Genomic DNA, 19,026 nt, shown 5'->3' on the forward strand with positions numbered 1-19,026 from the left:
AATCTACATACCAGAGTAGTAACTCTAGCCTCGAACCCCACCGTCTCTCATAATTCCGAGCTATGGCCCCGTTCCACTCTAACTAGAAAAAAACCAAAGACAAAAGGCGTCGAGTTCAGGAAAACGTCATACCCCAGGAATTCCCAGCTGCCAGCGCACACAAGTCCCGTTCCCATCCATCGTAGAATTAAACAAGATTTCTCGTTTCACGATATGGTTACGCGAAACAAGCGTAGTTCGTAGCCGACGAATCGGGCAGTTTCTTGCAACCTTCGGTGCCAAAGTGGCTGGGCAAGCTGGCACCGGCCGAATGCGTTCATCAATTACATGGAAGTCAGTGGGCCTTGCGCACCTCGCTTCACCTCGCTCACCTTTCCGCCTACAGTAAAGACTTGGTACCCCTCGAAATTGTTGGAAGACGCCCTGGAGGAGATCCTGGCAACAACCTTATTCTTCTTTCTCGGACCATCGTCTCCTGCCTACTAACGAAATTCGGAATCATACCGAAATAATTTAAGATCTACCAAGCATCGCTTTGTTCTTGTGACAGAATTTGTTTGCGATTCTTCAGCCTAATGACTCGTAGGGTTGTCTTTGTTACGCTCTCCGTTACGCGCTTTCCTGCAGGTTTTCAAGGATATGCACGATTGCCACCGGATCGCGAGAGTAAGATCTAGGCCTCAAGAAATCGAGATTTAGTGCCACAGATGCAGCTGAGGCCGCCAGCCATTTGTATGCATACTAGAGCTGAAGGCCGAGTATCCAGGAGCTGTTGCGGCGTGGTGACAAAATCATGACCGAATAATGTGTTCAAAAGCAGGTTACGCGGCGTGGGGTCGGTCGCCATTCTTTGTTCAGAGCTGTGAAGAAACTCCTTCGATCCATTGGGGCCCGGTATTCATTTTAATATCGTACCATCGCTCCTATCCAGCGTTTGGAAATTATATGCCAATATCGCAGACCATGTTCTCCAATATTCATCTTTCTGTCAATCTCCAAAAGCGGTAATACGACTACTGATAACACTGTCTTGCGGCGCAAGGGGTTTACCTGCCTGCCTGCCAAGCCTTCCGCCATTCCGGCTGCTTTGCATCCAACTCAATAGTATTAAAGTAAATTAAGATAAATTAAACTCGAGCTGTGATATATCCACCACTTCATGTTACGTATAGCTTAACTAGTCGATCACCTCAGAAAACCTTCACGGACGCGTACTGCAGTGGCGAAGTGCACAAACGCAGCCAAGGCAAGCGGCTTTGCCGGTATCCGGAGTCAGCGAATTGCTTGTATGGAAACCCTGTTTGTATGCTAACGGCTAAATGTGTTTTTAGCTACATCCAAGTGTGACAAAATTCTATGTAACTCAGTAATATAAACAGAAGGTCGGAATATATTCGGAATAGGCAGGTATCTGATAAAGTTGAAACAGTCCAATGACCTGAGTGGATCTGTGAACTACTGTGGTACATATGCGATCTACAGCGTATAGTATATTAGTGAGCGCCGTTTTTATGACAACTAGGTTAGGAGACTCATGTAGGTTCAAACGAAATTTCCAAATCTCTTCCCTTTCAACCCGCGGCGTTATTGCTTTGTACAGGATATTGATGCACCATATGTTCTCTACAACAAATGCTTCCAATCGTTAATCATTTTTGACACTGACATACGAGAGCCCCTGAATATCTTGCGTATAGTCCACCGGTTGTATCGGTAGGCATGGTTGACGAAATGTATAGAGTACACGAACGGCAGACAGACTAAGCACCGCTCTCTCATCATATACTATCTTGTGACATCTCATAACAAAGGTGAGTCTGATCAAACTTGTTCGCCGTACATCCGTCTCTGTGCAATACAAACCCAGGCCCGGACTATGACTGGTCGATAGCGTTGACTGTGTGGTCATGTGAAGCTATTCATAAATACAAAAACCAAGGATTAATACTCATGAGGATACTTAAAGTCGTAGCTCGCCCTCACAAGCCATGTGCCATAGTTCCAAGTGGTAGTACCTCATGGCGTGTTCCATGGTCGATGAAGCAAAATGTCGACATCCTACTGCAGAATCAAATTTCACGAAGCTAAATTAAAAAAATATATATAAAAAGTCAGTTCGAGATCATCTCCTTTTCCACACTCTTCTAAGATGTAACAGGTGTTACTAGGCGCATGTGCATAGGAGATTAGGTATTTTATGTACGGTCTTATGTTCAGCAATTGTCCCAGCGGATATCTTTATGCCCAGCCGTGAATATGTCAATATATATGCAGCAGAAATCGAAAGCAAGAAGAGCACAAAAATGGAACATTGAAAGAAACTTGATGTAGGTTATGACACCATTCCTCTGAACACAGGATTCCTGACAAGGTCATCGAGATGATCGAAGATAACCAGTATCACCACTGTTAAGGGCTTGCCTTTGAGGAGTCGACCAAGTCAAGGTGAGCCAACCCACCACAGACAGTACTGGTTGAAAAGAATATAGCTCCGTAGATATTAATACGTTTGGAAACTTTCTAGTACAAGTAGTCCAGTTCGTCATTTTCCATTACGTCGTCTGTCATGTAGCCGCAACCCCAAAACGCTCATCCTTCGCACAAAAAAAGAAAAAGGTCATGGTCAAGTAATACAGTGAAGTCAAGAAATTCTTTTGGTTCCATCTCATTATAACCGACCAGGCTGAGTCCAGGTGAAATCGTTCTTCTCCGAACTCCCTTCAAAACCCTTTACCCATGGATTTGTGCTCAACAGTGGTACTCTAAGTACGGAGGAAGGTAGGGGCCGGACCTAGTACCCAGGAGAGCGTCGTAGAGACACAGATTTCACCCGCTGGGGTAGCGCCCGACTCGAAAATATCTTGCGAGAAAGGCAGCCTTGTGGTAGCCAGACCGTCGCCAATGCCCCCGTTGCCATTGCCGCCAGTCGGCGCTGGTGTGGGTGTAGGTGTGGAAGGAGGGGCAGAGACAATAGCTCCGTCCACACATTGGGAGTCTAGGATTTTATCAGTATGCTAATCTAGGCCGGAACAAAAAGACACTTACCTTCGTAGACCGTAAGAGAAATAGGGATACAACCAGCGGGCCAACCAGACGACGCCACAAATGTGATGTAGGTCTCTCCGGATGGAACCCTGCAAAATCCAGCCTCGCCCTGGTAGAAGTCTGGGTGATACCAATGTAGGACGCCGTCGACCGATGAGAAGGTCTGGACGATCGAGCCAGTGGTAGGCTGCACAGCCAGTAGGATATAGGGAAACCCAGGATCAGTAGAAACGAACTGTCCGCCACTAACCAGTCGACCATCAGTCAGGTTGAATGAGGTGGCAAGACTGCAAGAATCAGGGTTGATAGGACCGGCATCACCAATAAAACCACCAGGTGCTTGTTGACGCTTTTTGATGCCCGGGAAGACGCGACCTCTGGTTAAGTTCGAAGCTGATCCCTGGTCTAGCACAACACCGAAGAAAATAGAACTATCTGCCACATCCTGGATGCCAGGGATGGTAGGGGATGCAGATGCAGCAGCACCAGTTTCTGTTCCCGTACCGGCCCCAGTCGATGGGTTGGGACCACCTCCGCCAGTGCCAGTGCTCTGAGGTCCCGAACTTCCCCCAGTACCAGACTGTGATGAACCTCCAGCATTGGTGGTGGTGTTTTGATATCCCGAACTAGCTCCGGTACCAGTTTGTGCTGCACTTGCAACGTTGATATCAGTGCTCTGGGGCCCTGAACCAGAACTAGCACCAGTAACAGTCTGCGATGAATCTCCAGCGATGGTATTAGTGGTTTGCGAGCCTGGGCCGTCGCCAGTTTGCGATTGGCCTCCAACGGAAGTGCCTGTGCTCTGTGAACCCGAGCCGTTGGCGGTCTGCGTCGCAATTTCAGTATTGCTGCTTATTGAGCCTGCACCAACGTTAGTAGCCGTAAAAGAACTGACTATGCTAGTGCTGGTGAAAATAGTCGAGGATGACGTGGTGGAATCAAGAGCAACAATGACAGCGTCAGCAGAATTTTTGGCAACAATGATGTTGACGAAGGAGGCATCTCGTCTCGAAAGCCACCGTCTTTTGGTGGATGGTGCGAGTCGATCACCTCCACCACAGCTTTGGTTCGGGTCATCCTTGCATGGAACAGCGCAGTTGCCTCTGTCTTCTTCAAGAGTCAAATCACCCAAGTTGGCAACGTTTCCACAGAAACAGTCGCCGTTGTTGTTCGCAGAAAGAGTGAAGTTGGCACCAGCGCAGACACCAGCACAGCCGGAAGCTGTACCACTCGCAATGGGATTTTCTGTGAAGTTGCGGGTATCATTGGCAGTGAATGGATTTACGCCTTCTGGAACCAGATAACAACCGAGGTATTGGATGACAAAGAGATCAGTCGAAGGCTCTCCAGTGACGGGATCATAGATGGTAAAGTTGACGAAAGCGGCATAGTCATTGGGCACCGCCGTCATGTTGAAGACTGCGTCGAAGCTCACTACATTAGACGATGCAACCGTCACGGTTGGTCGTGTTGAGTCATGTGCAGCCGATGCAGATGAAGGGGCTGTAGTTGTAGCTGGCGCAGAGGAAATAGTGCCTTGACTTGGCACTGCCGTCCTCGTTAAGCCTGAGTTACCAACATTACCGCCAGTGGGCTGCGTACTGCCACCATTGCTCTGCGAAGCTGCGGCACTTGCATTTGCGTTCCCACCGTCACCACCGGTTGACTCGGGTCCGGAGCCGTTATTTTGCGAAGCTGTGGTGCTTGTAGTTTGACCACCCTTGTCACCATTACTATTAGTTGGCTGGACGTCGTTGCTAACAGCGGTGGTGCTTGCAGATTGACCACCTGATCCGCCGTCGCTGTTGGTAGGCTGTGCACCATCACCAGCTGTTGTCGTCGGAACACTCGAGCTATGGCCTCCATTGCCACCGTTACTGTTGGTGGTTTGGGCATTACCAGCAGGCTTGGATGAGGCGCTTGTGCTCTGGCCATCATTTCCATCATTGCCGTTTGTAGACTGAGCATTGCTACCAGGAGATGTGTTTGACGTACCGGAATTTTGTTCAGCACCATTTGCTGACGTTGTAGATGCGCCATTGCCTTGACCATCAGTATTTTGAGTCGGAGTACTAGTGTAGCGGGTCGCCTCTCCAGAGGTTTGAGCAGAAGTATGTGAAGCAGATATAATGGTGTCAGGGTTTGAGACGCCGCCGCTACTTAGAGTTGGGGTCGGACCGCCAACAGTAGCATCGACCTTTTGGCTAATGACAGTGTTCGTCGAAGAGGTGATGGCAGTATCGGACACAGAAGTGTCCGAAACTGGAACACTGGTCTCAGGAGAAGCCGTTGCGCCATCTGTTACTGAATTTGAGCCAATTGCAGATCCGCTGTTGCTAGAGCTGGTAGTACTGTCAGACGCAGAACCACTCGTAAGGACGGTTGTGGAGTGAGAAGAGCCAGCTGAAGAATCAGCAGTGTTAGAGGCAGTACTGATAGAGTCAGTGTTGCTCGCTAACGAGCTTGTTGCAGATTCGCCGCCAGTTACACTTGTAACCGTGATGCTGCTGATCTCACTAGACGTGGTCCCTGCGCCTGCAGTGGTGGTAGTCCCTGACACAGAGGCAGAGCTCGTCGGTGTCGTCCCTGTCGACCTGTCGGTGTCGCTAGAAGACGGACTGGTTGAAGAAGTCGCTGTGAAAGACGAAACGTTAGATGAAATATCTGTAGATGTGGCGCTGCTTGAGCTTCCGGTAGTTGCGCCCGTCACAGTTTCTGACGACGTGCCTGTAGAAGTTTCTGTAGACAATGTACCTGTAGAAGTTTCTGCAGACGATACTTCTGTAGATGTACCCGTCACAGTTTCTGTAGAAGATGTGCCTATAGAAGTTTCTGTAGACGATACTTCTGTAGACGATACTTCTGTGGACGATACTTCTGTAGATGTACCCGTCACAGTTTCTGTAGAAGATGTGCCTGTAGAAGTTTCTGTAGACGATACTTCTATAGATGAGGTCTCTGTAGATGTGCCTAACGATGTTTCTGTGAATGATGTCTCTGTAGAAGATGTGCCCGTAGAAATTTCTGTCGAAGATGTACCTGTAAAGGTTTCTGTAGAAGATGTATCTGTCGAGGTTTCTGTAGAAGATGTTTCTGTAGAAGATGTGCCGGTAGACGTTTCTGTAACAGATGTTCCCGTAAAGGTTTCTGTGGAAGATGTACCTGTAGATGTTTCTATAGACGACGTCTCTGTAGAAGATGTGCCCGTAGAAATTTCCGTGGAAGATGTACCTGTAGACGTCTCTGTCGAAGACACACCTGTCGAGGTTTCTGTAGATGACGTCTCTGTAGAAGATGTGCCGGTAGACGTTTCTGTAAAAGATGTACCTGTCGAGGTTTCTGTAGATGACGTCTCTGTAGAAGATGCTCCCGTAAATGTTTCTGTGGAAGATGTACCTGTAGAGGTTGCTGTGGATGACGTCGCTGTTGAAGATGTACCCGTAGACGATGTTGCTGTAGAAGATGTACCTGTAGAGGTTGCTGTAGACGACGTCGCTGTTGAAGATGTACCCGTAGACGATGTTGCTGTAGAAGATGTACCTGTAGAGGTTGCTGTAGACGATGTCGCTGTTGAAGATGTGCCCGTAGACGATGTTGCTGTAGAAGTTGTGGCAGATGTCGTTGTAGTCCCTAAGACAGAAGTCAGCTCTGGGATGCCTTACTGGATGGAACGACATGTGTAACGCGGGACAGCATTGGCTGCGCAAGGCCGACTGGCCCCTGAGTCTGTAGATTGCCGAATCGAGCACACGAGTAGTGCAATCAACGTACCTGTAGGTGTACAGCTGTATGTCGGTGTCAAAGACCATGTACTGGAGTACTTTTGGTACCAGGCACCGTTGAGGCCTGCGCCACCGACAGCCTTGTTGACATATATCAGACCTCCGGGGTAATTAGAGTCGAAGCCGCACAGCTCAGAATTAGATCCGGAGCACGGCTTGCTGCAAGATGCGAACGTTTCCGTGTTGCCCAGGTTTGCGCCGATGTCTGAGCCGCAGATGCACTGAGAAACACCGCCGACGCTTCCCTTCAAAACTAACCAGTTGTAACTGTGCGTGTTGCAGTACTCGACACATGTATCGACGTTCACGACACTTCCTGTTAGTGACTGAGTCGGCACAGGGAATGCGTTTTGTACAAGTGGTGTGCCTTGCGCGCCGCCATAACAGCCGTAGGGTGTGAAAGTCACGCCTGGAGTCGCCGCAACCGTAGCGGTGGCAACAAACGACGCCGATCTCGTGATTGAGGCTGAGTTGTAATCGACATAACCAGTAGCTCTGTTGGCGATGAAACTGGGCGTGGCGATGCAAGTAAAAGAAGTCGCCACTGGCGTATCAGGAGCATTGGTCGGCTGTATGCCAGGAATCCTAGGGATGTAGCAGCCCATGAGAAGGGGATTCGCATAGACAGGTGCGACATTGTTGTTGCCTTGAGCACAGCAATTTTGTCCTTGGCAGCCACTGTACACGGTCAATTTGCCGTACTAAGAGAAGAACTTATCGAAATAAGGAACCAAGGAGACCAAACTGTTAGTTTGGACGTAATAACTTACCTTATCGAGCCGTCTGAACATTTGCTTTGGCAAAGCCCCAAGGTATCTGCGCTGTCGTCAAAGGACCGGACACCAACTCCAAAATCCCCTCCGCAAAAACAACGGAATCTGCAAAAGAAGGTCAACACAGGTTCAGCTCATCTCGGGGGACGGAACATTATACGTTGTAGCACCATCTCTGGCCACGCGTGCAATTGGTAACTTTAGGTCTGCGCAGTAAGAAAAGCATTGGTCGGCGCTCGAAACCGTCTTTCTGAAGTAACTCGGGCCTGGGATGTTGGGCCCACCACCGGGGCCATAGAAGCAACCAAGTTTTTGATATCCAAGAATCACAGAGGGCTGTATGGTATTGGTTCCCGAGGTGGTGAGGTCAGTCTCTTTGGTGAACGACAAATCAGCCCAGACTCGAATCGCAGTAGACGTGCCGCAGTTCTCGTTGAGATCTCCAGCGCATTGGTTTGCGCAGTTAGCCTCGGCTATTCGCGACCCCAAGGTCCTGACCTGGTCGTTGAGCGACGAGGCACATGTACACCCGCCATTGTACATGCCGGTATATTTGAACCCGTGGTGGCGGCAGAGTCGAGAACAGAAGTAAGGGTTGTTTGTAGCGTTATAGTTATCGTTGTTGTCGTATTCAACATATGAGAAAGATGGGTCATTGCTGCCAGCGATGTCGGTAGGGACACCGGGAACAAAACCGAAGGGGTCCTGACTGCCAGGCGCCGTGAAACACCCAAGGTATTGGAAGGTCTTATCAACGCAATATGGTCTGGTATCTTCGTAGAAATAACCTTGAGCCTTGACCCGGACGATGAAGGCGCATATGCCCACGAGGACGGCGGCCCTCACGGTGAAGGTCGAGACCATGTTGGCAACCGAGTGCTCAGCACACTGCAGGTCTCAATAACTTCGGCGAGCCTGGAAGACGAAGCACTACGTGATGAATATCAAAAGAGCGAAACCGGCAAATCAGGTGAGGACACGCTATGTAGTTGGGTAGATCATGTTTCGTCGAGACCGTGTGGTGCGGCGGCGGTGGTATTTGAAAGCATCGACCTGGAACGGCCAAGGGATGAGAGTCAACGGCATCAGGGGAGGAATGCCGAGCAAAGTCTGGCTTGCCCGCCTTGATTCATTTCCATCACAGGGCAATGCCATTGCAGCGTGGCGGCTGACCGACGCTTTGCACTTGGAATGACAATGAAGATCCAAACTGAAGCTGGAAGACGACTTGTGGGAAATGCAGGACGTTGTGTTGTGCCACCGAGGATTGCACACTTTCAAAAGACACTTTTCGACGTATCATTTAATATCATTGTGTCTTTCTATGGAAAGGTACTGTAGGCATAATAGCTACAGGTGTTTGCTGTTGCTGCATCGCCAGAAGATCCCCGTTGGTTCTCAACCAGTGTCATCGACGAACGCCAACAATAATTGTAGATCCAGAATCCCATTTCCCTGGATTCTTGAGGCTGGTAGTTGTCTCAGCCACCAACAGGGGAGACATGATAGTGGTGCCTAATGATACGGAATTCCTTCCTTACTGCTGTGGTTCAGCCCTAGATACACCCTAACGCAGAAAGCAAGCAACTCCCAATTCCTCATGAGTCCAATCCAGTCCAGTTCCAACCAAACTCCGCCCTCAATACATGCAACTCATCTAACTCTCAAATTCCACAATTCCAGGCTTTGAAGTGCTCGAATCTTTGATTGGTGCGCCCTGAGTATCGAGTAAAGTTTGACTTGAGTCTTCTTGGCCCTTAGTTGCTCCAGCTTCGGCATCGGCTCCATCCAGTAGATCTCGGTCGGTTGACCGCACACTCCGGCGTTCGGGGTCTGCAACGGCAGACCTGAGCCCAGGGATGTCATCATCATCTTCGTCCTCGTCGTCCTTTTGCCCGGGGAGAGCGTTCTTTTCTAGTTCGCGCTGGGCTTCCTCCATGCGGCGCCGCACTTCAGCTGCCACCCGAGAAGCGTCTGTAACAATATTATCCAGCACGCCTCGTAAGCTCCGCGTGGGCCCGCCAGGTCCAGGATGAGGAACCGGAATAACCGGAGCGGTTGCGCGGCTGAAGCTCGAGAACGTAGTCAGCGATGAAGACGGTGTGGCAGGGGTTGGCAGGCCGTCAATAATATGAATCGATGTCGGGAAGGACGATTCGAAAAATAGTTCAAGTAGTTCGTCTGCAAGCACTACCATGCGAAACGTAGGCAGCGTCATATATAACGGGTTGGAAGGATCGAGCGCTGCGTTTGCTTTCTCCGATTGTGCCTTTGAGACAGTCCTCTTGAGTTCGCCGTCTCCTGAAGGCTTTCCAATGGCTGCAGGTTGTGCGGGAAGATTTGGTCTCTTCTGCGCTGATCGAGGGCTATCGTCAGCTTTGTCGAAGGCCAGAAGATCATCCTCATCCTCATTTTCATCCTCATCATCGCCGATTGCAAATGCGCTGTTGTCGGCTGGCTGGGCATCGTTACGTGCCGACCCGCCACTCTTTTCATCCTCCTTGTCCAAGGGGTCTTGGTTGATTGGATGATCTGGGTCTGCATACTCAAAACACCGTCTAATGAAAGCACTAACGCTGCCGAGAAACCGCTCGTTCACACTACCTCCGATCGGCGGACTTCCTGGGCCATTAGCCTCAGCCAAAGTGTTCAAGGCGGGATTCGAGCTAGATCCACTAAGCGTGCCTTCCAGCCCACGACGAGACAGGAATAGTAAAGCCTCAGAGATACGAAGAATTCCTTCGCGGTCTACTTTGTCATCTCCATCATCATCGTAGAGCTCGAAGAAGTATGTGATGGTTCCCATGATGTCTCGCTTCCCTTTGATTTGAGCCAACCCAGTGACGACGTTTTGAAGTGTTAGTGTTGAGCTTGAATCGATATCCCAGCGTCTGAAAAGTCTCTGCATAAACTCATGGTCAGCTGGCTCCGGTCCTGCTCCCCAGGGAGACAGTAGATTACTGCTCGACTTTCTGAATGACCCAAAGTACAGACTCGGGTCTTTCTCGTGAAACTGGTCCCGCGTGGGCGTTTTTGGAGCATCCGAAATGGCCCACTTCGACATGGCTGCAAGAAATTCTCTGAATGCATCGTAATCCATCAAGCTGGTGCTTGGGCCAAGTCCAACACGGCCTTTGTCCACGCCGTGATCTTGATGGTCCGAGAATGCAGCAGCCGCCCGAGTTTTGCTTGCCTTCTCTCGCCGCAATTGCTCTTCCTGAATGATGCAATCGCGTTGCTGCCTTTCGTAGAGTATACCATAGAATCTGTCATAGACAGCGCCAAGCTCATCCGGGCTGAGGAGCTTGCTGTCGGGGCCAAGATTGCGAATAGCTGTTCGCTTGGCGAAGTTTTCAATATTATTGAGAACGGCGTCCTTGTTCTTCAATCGCAAATCCTGGATGCTGCTATGTGTGATTCCAGAGAATTCTTTGAAAGCCACAACCATGAGTTCCTGGAAGCGATTGATGGCGCGTAACTTTGGGTTCTCCGACTTTGGATGCGCTGATTCATCCAGGCGAGAGAAGTAGCCCTTCAAGACGGATATAAATGCGCCGTCGTCTGTTGCATCCAACAACTCCTCGCCATTGATCCGTAGTATTGCCAACCCGACCTGAAACAGTACCTTTGGGCCCTCAACGAAGAAAACATCGAGAACTCGGAAAGCAAATACTAGAGGCATTGAGTTGATGTACAGCGAAAGGAACCACGGAAGAGAGACAACTGAGAGTTGAATGTCGTTTTTGACGAGATGCTCCCACAAGATGGGCATGGTCTTTTCGACTAACGATTCGAAAACCTTTTGATCCAACAGGGTACCGTACATGGTAGTCGAGTAATAACCAGGGACAAGCCTATCGCATAGAGCACTCAGTAGAAAGAAAGCTTGAGATTCCGACATATAGATAAGTAGTGCTGCCACCACGATATTCATGGCCTGACAATAGCCGACGTCGGTGTCGACCCAACTGTAGGCAGTGAGGACGCGGCGCAGTCTGCCAATACCGTCTTCTGACTGGAAACCAGGATATTCTGGCAGACTGCGATTCAGGTCTTTCTCGATCTCGTCAATAGCGAGGGATTCCTTGCCCGAGTGTTTTGCCAGAGTGTCCGCATAAAGTGTGGGATTCTCGAGTCTGAGATAGAGAGAGCCTGATGTCAACTCCCACATTTCCCCCCTGAGACGGTTCGGCAGGCCAACGCGGATAAGTTTGTGGAAGGTAGGCTGGCGGATTATGGTGGCATTCCGGCCGTTGTCCCGAAGATACTCGGCCCATAATCTCATCTTGGCTCGGTCTCTGAGCTTCTTCGGATCGCCGGGGTATCGGAACACCATACCCAGGCCAGCATCGGGAGGATGCGCATCCTTCTCGGTTTCGGGGCGGAGAAGGTACTCGGAATAGCACTCGGACACGACCTTTTTCAGCTTGCTCACGTGGCCTACGGCATTTCTCAGCCCTTTCTTGAGCCCGTCGCAAAATCTCTCGCAAGCTGGACGACTGCCAGCAAGCTGTATGGTTATGCGTTGTTCTCTGAGTTGGCTCTTATCTTTGTCTTTGGCAGCCTCTTGTGTGATGCCGTTCCATGTCGTGATGGCAAGGGCGAACTTGGTGGAAGGGGGTGTCGTCAGCCTGGTAAGTGCTTGATGGGGGTGGAAGATTCTTGGCCTACCTGAAAGCTCTGGCTATTCAACCGCTCAACTCTTCTGATGGCGCAGAGAGGGAAGGTGAAGCCGTTACCGCCAGGGCCACTGCCGTGAGTCTGTCCCGTGAAGCCTGACGAGGAGGAGGTGGTAGCAGAGTTGACAAAGCTTGTGGGCGTGGTGGAGAAGCACATGTAAGCCTCGGAAAGGTGCAGCTTTCCAGCGTAGTGCCATCCTCGCTCGCGCTCTCGGTCGCCCTGTGTCGCGTTTGTGGGATTGGAGGGCGGGATAGTCAACTCGGCGGCAATCTCGTACAAGGGGGTCTGGGTGCTCGGAAGTCGGAATTGGTGCTGGAACAGAGTAGATTTGGCAGGATTCCTGTCCGAGTTGGTCAGATTCAGACCTGACATGGGATCAATCAGCTGCTGTGCAGCCGACTGAGCCTTCTGCACCAGGTTCGAGAGGTTGAACATGTTTGCTGGTTGGTCGCCTTGGAGGTCCAAGGACGTCGGTCAAAGCATGTCGTGGTGCAGCCGGATTTCAGGTTACGGCGCTGTGCAATGCGATGCCGAACCGAACCGAACCGAGGTGTCTGAAGCTTGTCTCTCGCAGTTGTGGTCTATCTATAGAATTACAGCATGGAAAGGAAGTGGCAGCAAATGAGAATGTGGTCATACGTCGCGGCTGGAGATCACCGTGGGGTTCAGGTTCAGGTTCAAGTGCAAGTACAAGTCAGTTAACCTAAGGTTAGTCTAGTCTGCAGTGATATGAATGGGCCAAGCTCAGCCCCGTTCGGAGAGAATCAAATCAGGGGTCAGCTTTATTAAGCCACATCTGCAGCCTCGAGAACGCTAACCATTGGGCAGGTAGTTACATGCTGTACAGACTATATGGCCCGCACAGTAGGTTACTACGGTTAGTGCACTTGCGCAGTCTACTGTACATACATACATACAGAGTGCCTGAGCCTGAGGCATGTAAGGTTAGGTTAGTACAGTAGTTTGCAAAGAGTACAGCTACTGCAATAAAGCCACCACTAGCTTAAGGTCCCCTGACGGCCAGAGACAACCAGAGACAGCCAGAGACGATCAACCCACCCAAATTCACATTGGTTGCAATCCTAGAGCCTCGTGTCGCGTTTCATGTATGTATGCAATGCGTGCGTGCGTGCGTGCATGTACACATGCTCTTGCGATCGTCGACGCAAATGCAGTCTCAGTCATGATAAACGACTCACATACGCATGCTACGTATCTGCAATGCCTGCAGGTAACCTTTAGTCCGGAAGCTTAGATAGCAAAGATCCAGACTATGCATTTACCTTCGTGCAGTGACGTAAGGGTATATTATCGGTTCGGTCGGAGAACTCAGATATGCTTGTTCAGTGGGCATGGTTGATCTCGAATGGTATTGAACTCTGGAGACGGTTGGAAAGCATAATTGGGAATCCCCATCGTCACCATGATCGTGCCATTCGGGGGTGCCGTGTCCAAACAGTAAGCAGGTGATTTGCTTTCCTTTGGATTCAGGTCCAAGACAGCATATGCTGTTTGGATGCACCTTCGTTATCACCCTTGTTAGATCCTTATAATTACTTCACCCCCCACCCCCCCCTCTCTTCCTCACTGGCTCAAGAACCATGACACTCTCAATATTTAGCCAAAGAAAACACCCTTGCCGTTCTCTCATCGTATTACTCTATTTTCCAATTCGCGCACTGGGCTTTTTCTGAAGTCATCCCGTTGTGAAACCCACTGTAAAGAGAGAACTCTGTTGCATGAACCCTGCTGCTAATCACAAGTGTGCGCTTTGGCTCATTTGATGGCATAACGAGAACACACACAGCTGCAGTTCTGAACATCACCGAAGGGAACATCTTACGCATTGGTGACTATCCAGTCGCTTGCCGTGTGTGAAGGGCGTTTGACACAGCGAACACCAGGAATCGAGGTAAGAGCTTGCTGCCCATGTTGGTTCATGCTGGATAATACGAACCAGAACAATCCGCGAATGCGTTTTCATCGGAGTTCAGATGATATGAATGAACAGAAACTTGCCCGTACAGCAGATCGTATTCAATGGGTGATATCGGCCAGCAGGCTACGATCATATTCAAGCACTTATTCCTGTACACTGGAATCTAAACGCTTCTGGTGGTGCCGTACCACTCAACACGTTGCGCGTCACCAGGTTACGCGATACCAGTATATGCTCAGTAACTATGAGCTTCAACTAAGTAGGTTAGGACTTAACCTATATGTGGGGCTTTTGCGGAATTGAAGCCTTCTACCGGTAGTACCGGTACCGCTTGAATGCTGGGTTGAACACAGAAGCAGTCTTCGCCACCATACTTTATGCTCCGTCGCTTTCGCCCAGCGGATATTGGCCGATCCGCTAGAGCAGAGCGACTTCAAATACAGCAGTTCTACGAGAAGGCGACTCTGATTGTGGTGATGCACAGGTGCTTTGAATTCGAGAGTTAGCGACAAACGAAGGCTGTATAAGGGTATCGAAACCTCTGAGGTGGGGGGGTCATCTGGGGTGTTGAACAAAGAACCCTCTTATCGGCCGCAAATCGCTAATTGGAGTTTCTGGTATTGACACCGAAGAATTGTACTTGGACTGAGATGAGACTTTTTATGAAATCGTGACCAATCAACGCTCAGATCGAAGAACCGAACAGCTGACATGTTCAGGAGAACAAGTGCCAAATACACATCTCTCAGGGACTATAATACCTCATGATTATCATGCCCTACAGTAATAACAAATCACGACTAATGCATTAACCTAGTTCTCGTAACCCCTATCTCCACCAGCGCGGTTCTACGGCAAGGACTGCCAAGATGGGCTCGAACCTCTAAAGCCGAAGTGGCTTATTTCCAGTGACATGCCTCATGTTGTCGGCCAAGGCCGTTCTGGAGAAGGCGATAATGGGGACACTTCCCAGTCGGGCAATCCGCGAGTCAAACAGTCAAGGATGGGAGTTTTTTCTTTCTTTTTTTCTTCCGGCTTCAAGGCAAGCCACAGGTGAGCTCGGCGAGATTTTACTCGCGTCAACGACGGTGAAACGACGTTACAGCAAGTTCATGCTCAGAGCCAGCATAAAAGCTCCTGACGTTGTGACAACTGCACATGCATAGTCCCCTTCTATCCGTACGCGCTGCGGTGGGCAGGCTCCCGTCAGGTGATGGGAGCTGCAAATCAGAGACGTGCTCTGCAAACGTGACGGCGGTTCAAAAGTCACGTTGACAGCTACATATATTAGTACCCAAACAGGATGGGGCTAAAAATAAAGAGTGCCCACACCCATGACTGGATCGAGACACTGTAGATTTTGAGGCCTAAAGAACGCATGGCACCCCCGCTTTCATTGGAGCCGCCTGCCCGCACAGCGCCCACCCAGCGCCCGCGTGGCACTCCCAGCGCAACGCTGACAGAAGTGGGAAGGTCGCAGATGTGTGGTGCAGCTATAACGTCATATGCCCACGATCGATAAGCTTGGGGGAGCCCGGCGGCACTTGAGTTAGAGCCCGCGCGATCCTCTGCGTCGGTAACCCGTCGCACTGATGTCAGTCTAGACTGTTTCGCCTGGTGTCTTTGGCTTGTTTTGTTCTAAAGGGGTTCTTAGCGAAAGGGGAGAGAAGTTGGAAGAAGAAGAAGAAGAGGAAGAGGAAGAGGATGAAAACAAGAACAAAAGACACTCCCTTTCCCGTAGTCCCATGCCCTCTGCCATGCGTTACATGTAAACATACTGCGGCGGTTCACGATCCTTGATCTGACAGAACCCCCATTTGCCTGCCCTGACGGAAAGTGAAGTGTCAGGTCTTGGTCGATGCGCCTGATGCCCGCTTCGTCTTACTCCCCAGCCGAAACAGCCTCTTATTAGCCCTGGCCACGAGCAAGAGACTCCACCGGGGGCAGAACAACAGACAAGTGAATGGAATTTGTGGATTGAGTTTTCGTCTGAATCTTGTAAACAAAAGAGCTTGGTGGAAGAGAGGTGACTCATCACCACCACCGCCGTACCTGTCCAAAGCCCTACTGCCATACCACTACTATTCGGGCGTATCTCGCCAGGGCCACGGGTTAAGGGTCATCACTTCCACTGGAATGGCTGCTGTCGCAACTCAGCCGACTCCCATTCCAGCCGGTGGGATCAAGGACACTGATGCCATGGAAATGGACCAAGCCAATGGAGGGGGGTCGCTCACGGGGCATGCGGGGCAGGAAGCAATCGTAAATGCCAACAAGAACGTTCAGCAGCCGCCAATACAGCATGCGCAATTGAGGCCCGACGATTTCAAGGTGGTGCGGACGCTGGGAACTGGTAAGTCGACCTCCTTGTCTTGGCCGCCCTTTTTTTATACTTGTATACACGCTCCTTAATCTTGTATCGGAGCGCGCTGGTACGGTGCTGCCGCTGCCGCTGCCGCTGTCGCTGCCGTTGCCACACATACCTAAGCCGTGGAAAAAGTTACTAAGGCGCAGACCAACTCTAAAAAGGCACCTTTGCGCGAGTTTGTCTTGTGCGACCAGCCGATCTGCCCGACGACCAGAACAACGACCAGGTCTTCGCCCTCAAGATCCTCCGCAAAACCGAAGTCATCAAGCTCAAGCAGCTCGACCATGTCCGACACGAGCGCGAGATCCTGGCCGACGTCGCTGGCCACCCCTTCATAACACGATTAATAGCCTCCTTCTCCGACCACGACTCCCTGTACATGGTACTAGACTATGTCCCGGGAGGCGAGCTCTTCAGCTATTTGAGGCGCCACAGGCGCTTCCCCGAGGACTGGGCTCAGTTCTACGCCGCCGAGATTGTCCTCGTCCTCGAGTACCTGCACGAACAACAAGGAGGGGTCGCCTACCGAGACTTGAAGCCCGAGAACCTGCTGCTGGATGCCCAGGGGCACGTGAAATTGGTCGACTTCGGCTTCGCCAAACGTCTAGGCCATAAGAACGACAAGCCCGTCGAGACATATACGCTGTGCGGCACGCCCGAGTATCTGGCACCCGAGGTCATCCAGAACAAGGGTCATACAACGGCGGTTGATTGGTGGGCACTGGGCATCCTGATCTACGAATTCCTGACTGGCTATCCGCCATTCTGGCACCAGAATCCCATTGAGATTTATAAACAGTAAGTCTTTGTCGGAAGCTGCTTGGGTTACCGCGACCACTAATCTTCTGCCCACCAGAATTGTCGAGAAGCCGGTCATGTTCCCAGCAGAACCTCCTGTTTCGCACCACGCACAACACATCATCCGCTCCCTCTGCACCGTGGACCGCTCGCGCCGGCTAGGGAACATCAGCGGCAACTCAAACGCAGTAAAACAACATCCATTCTTCAAGGCCGTCGACTGGGAAGCATTGTACAACAGACAGGTCCGCCCGCCTATCCAGCCGCACGTCCGATTCCCGGGAGATGCCCAGTGCTTCGATGTCTATCCCGAGGACGACGGAAAGCGGGACCCTTACACCGACGAGATGGCTCAAAAGTACGACCAATATTTCACAGGGTTCTAAACTAACTTGCTAGCAAGCAACGCGGGACGTTTTCTTTTTCCGGGGGGTACTTATCCATCATGTAGCCGATTGATGAAATGGTTTTTCTGCAGAACCAGAAGTTGTACATTACTAATGTCTTCACGAATGATTTATTCCCCCATAGCTTCGTAGAAGGGGTGGCGGGGAGTGTATTATACTTAAATGTAAAGGGGGGGACGAGAATGATTTAAACATGCCTATTAATGGCAGGGGTAAACGAAGAGCGTTCGTTGTTTGGGTTTTTCCCCCCCCAAATAATTTTGAATCAACATGGCTACAGCGTCTGGAGATGGGAGGGATCCTTTGTTTTATACCGCCTACGCTCATGTTTGAGCCTTTTGCCATTCAAAGTGGTTTTGTATATAGCTTTGCTTTTGGGCAATAATCGAAAAAGAAAAAGAAAAAAAAAGAAGAAGAAACAATTTTATGGTACTAGCAACGATGTCGCCGCCCTTGTACAACACATGTGGACTACTAGTTGTGTCTGTGAAGTTGCGCAAGCACAAGATACACCCGATGGACGAGCTGTAGGAGTCAAAACCACGATGTGAAGATCAAGAGCTCGATCCCCATTCCTCTATAATATTGTCACCTCGTATGCATCGGGACTTCCCGGTATATATCGTAACCGCCCCAGCCCGACAGGCCACGGCCCAGAAACCGTTCTGTCTGCAGGCCTCAGCCGCGTTGTTCATGACGACCGAGCGCCGGTGCTTGAGGGGTCAGCTCGTTCAAGAAACAGGAATATCCGAGAAGGGTCCGGGACGCGGAGACGCCATCGGGGTCTCGAGGCTGATCGCAGACGAAAAAGCCGCCCTTCCTAGCATCGGGGGATGATGCCACACGAGTATATTACAATCAGGCACGTACTGTTCCGGAGGGATGGGATAATGATTTTCTCTCTGGCAGAATCCAGGCAACGTTTCTTTCTTTGCTCCTTTGGGCAGAACGGGAACTACCCCTTCGATGTGGTTTCGAAGACATCCCACCAGGCGAAAGAAAGTCTGACCTCTACTTGCTCTCCGTGGATTTGGCATGCTACAGTCTCTTAGAGTGTATTAAGGAAGTGTAATCTGGAAGCCTTCATGTCACCGCCCGGCTAGTAAATCTTATCATCACTCTGAAACTCACTTAATGGGTGGCAGAAATATTGACATGCGTCAGATGGAGATCGGAAATGCACGTAACTACATAACTCGGATTTGTAATTACCTGTATGACTGTAGCCACCGAT

At 50.5% G+C, this 19,026-nt stretch overlaps 3 protein-coding genes across 3 annotated transcripts; 1 reads left to right on the forward strand and 2 right to left on the reverse strand.

The window, feature by feature from the left end:
* Nucleotides 1-4,538: 4,538 nt before the first annotated feature.
* Nucleotides 4,539-7,662, reverse strand: BKA67DRAFT_419765 (uncharacterized protein). Its single transcript, XM_046096812.1, has 4 exons — nt 7,598-7,662; nt 6,817-7,505; nt 5,041-6,675; nt 4,539-4,765 (listed from the first exon to the last, which is right to left on the reverse strand). Exons 2-4 carry the CDS (start codon nt 7,430-7,432, stop codon nt 4,728-4,730), a joined length of 2,289 nt encoding a protein of 762 aa, XP_045953442.1. The 5' UTR covers nt 7,433-7,505; nt 7,598-7,662; the 3' UTR covers nt 4,539-4,727.
* Nucleotides 7,663-9,257: 1,595 nt separating this feature from the next.
* BKA67DRAFT_524740 (rab-GTPase-TBC domain-containing protein) lies at nt 9,258-12,715 on the reverse strand (the record flags this gene model as incomplete). The annotated part of the gene is made up of 2 exons (XM_046098607.1): nt 9,258-12,206; nt 12,272-12,715. The coding sequence occupies 2 exons, from the start codon at nt 12,713-12,715 to the stop codon at nt 9,258-9,260; spliced, it is 3,393 nt and encodes a 1,130-aa protein (XP_045953443.1).
* Nucleotides 12,716-16,424: 3,709 nt separating this feature from the next.
* On the forward strand, nt 16,425-17,771 carry BKA67DRAFT_524625 (kinase-like domain-containing protein; the record flags this gene model as incomplete). Its single annotated transcript, XM_046098593.1, has 3 exons — nt 16,425-16,572; nt 16,749-17,385; nt 17,444-17,771. 3 exons carry the CDS (start codon nt 16,425-16,427, stop codon nt 17,769-17,771), a joined length of 1,113 nt encoding a protein of 370 aa, XP_045953444.1.
* Nucleotides 17,772-19,026: the final 1,255 nt, after the last annotated feature.

Source organism: Truncatella angustata (genome assembly GCF_020726525.1).
Source record: "Truncatella angustata strain MPI-SDFR-AT-0073 chromosome Unknown BKA67scaffold_9, whole genome shotgun sequence".
Classification (NCBI taxonomy): domain Eukaryota; kingdom Fungi; phylum Ascomycota; class Sordariomycetes; order Amphisphaeriales; family Sporocadaceae; genus Truncatella; species Truncatella angustata.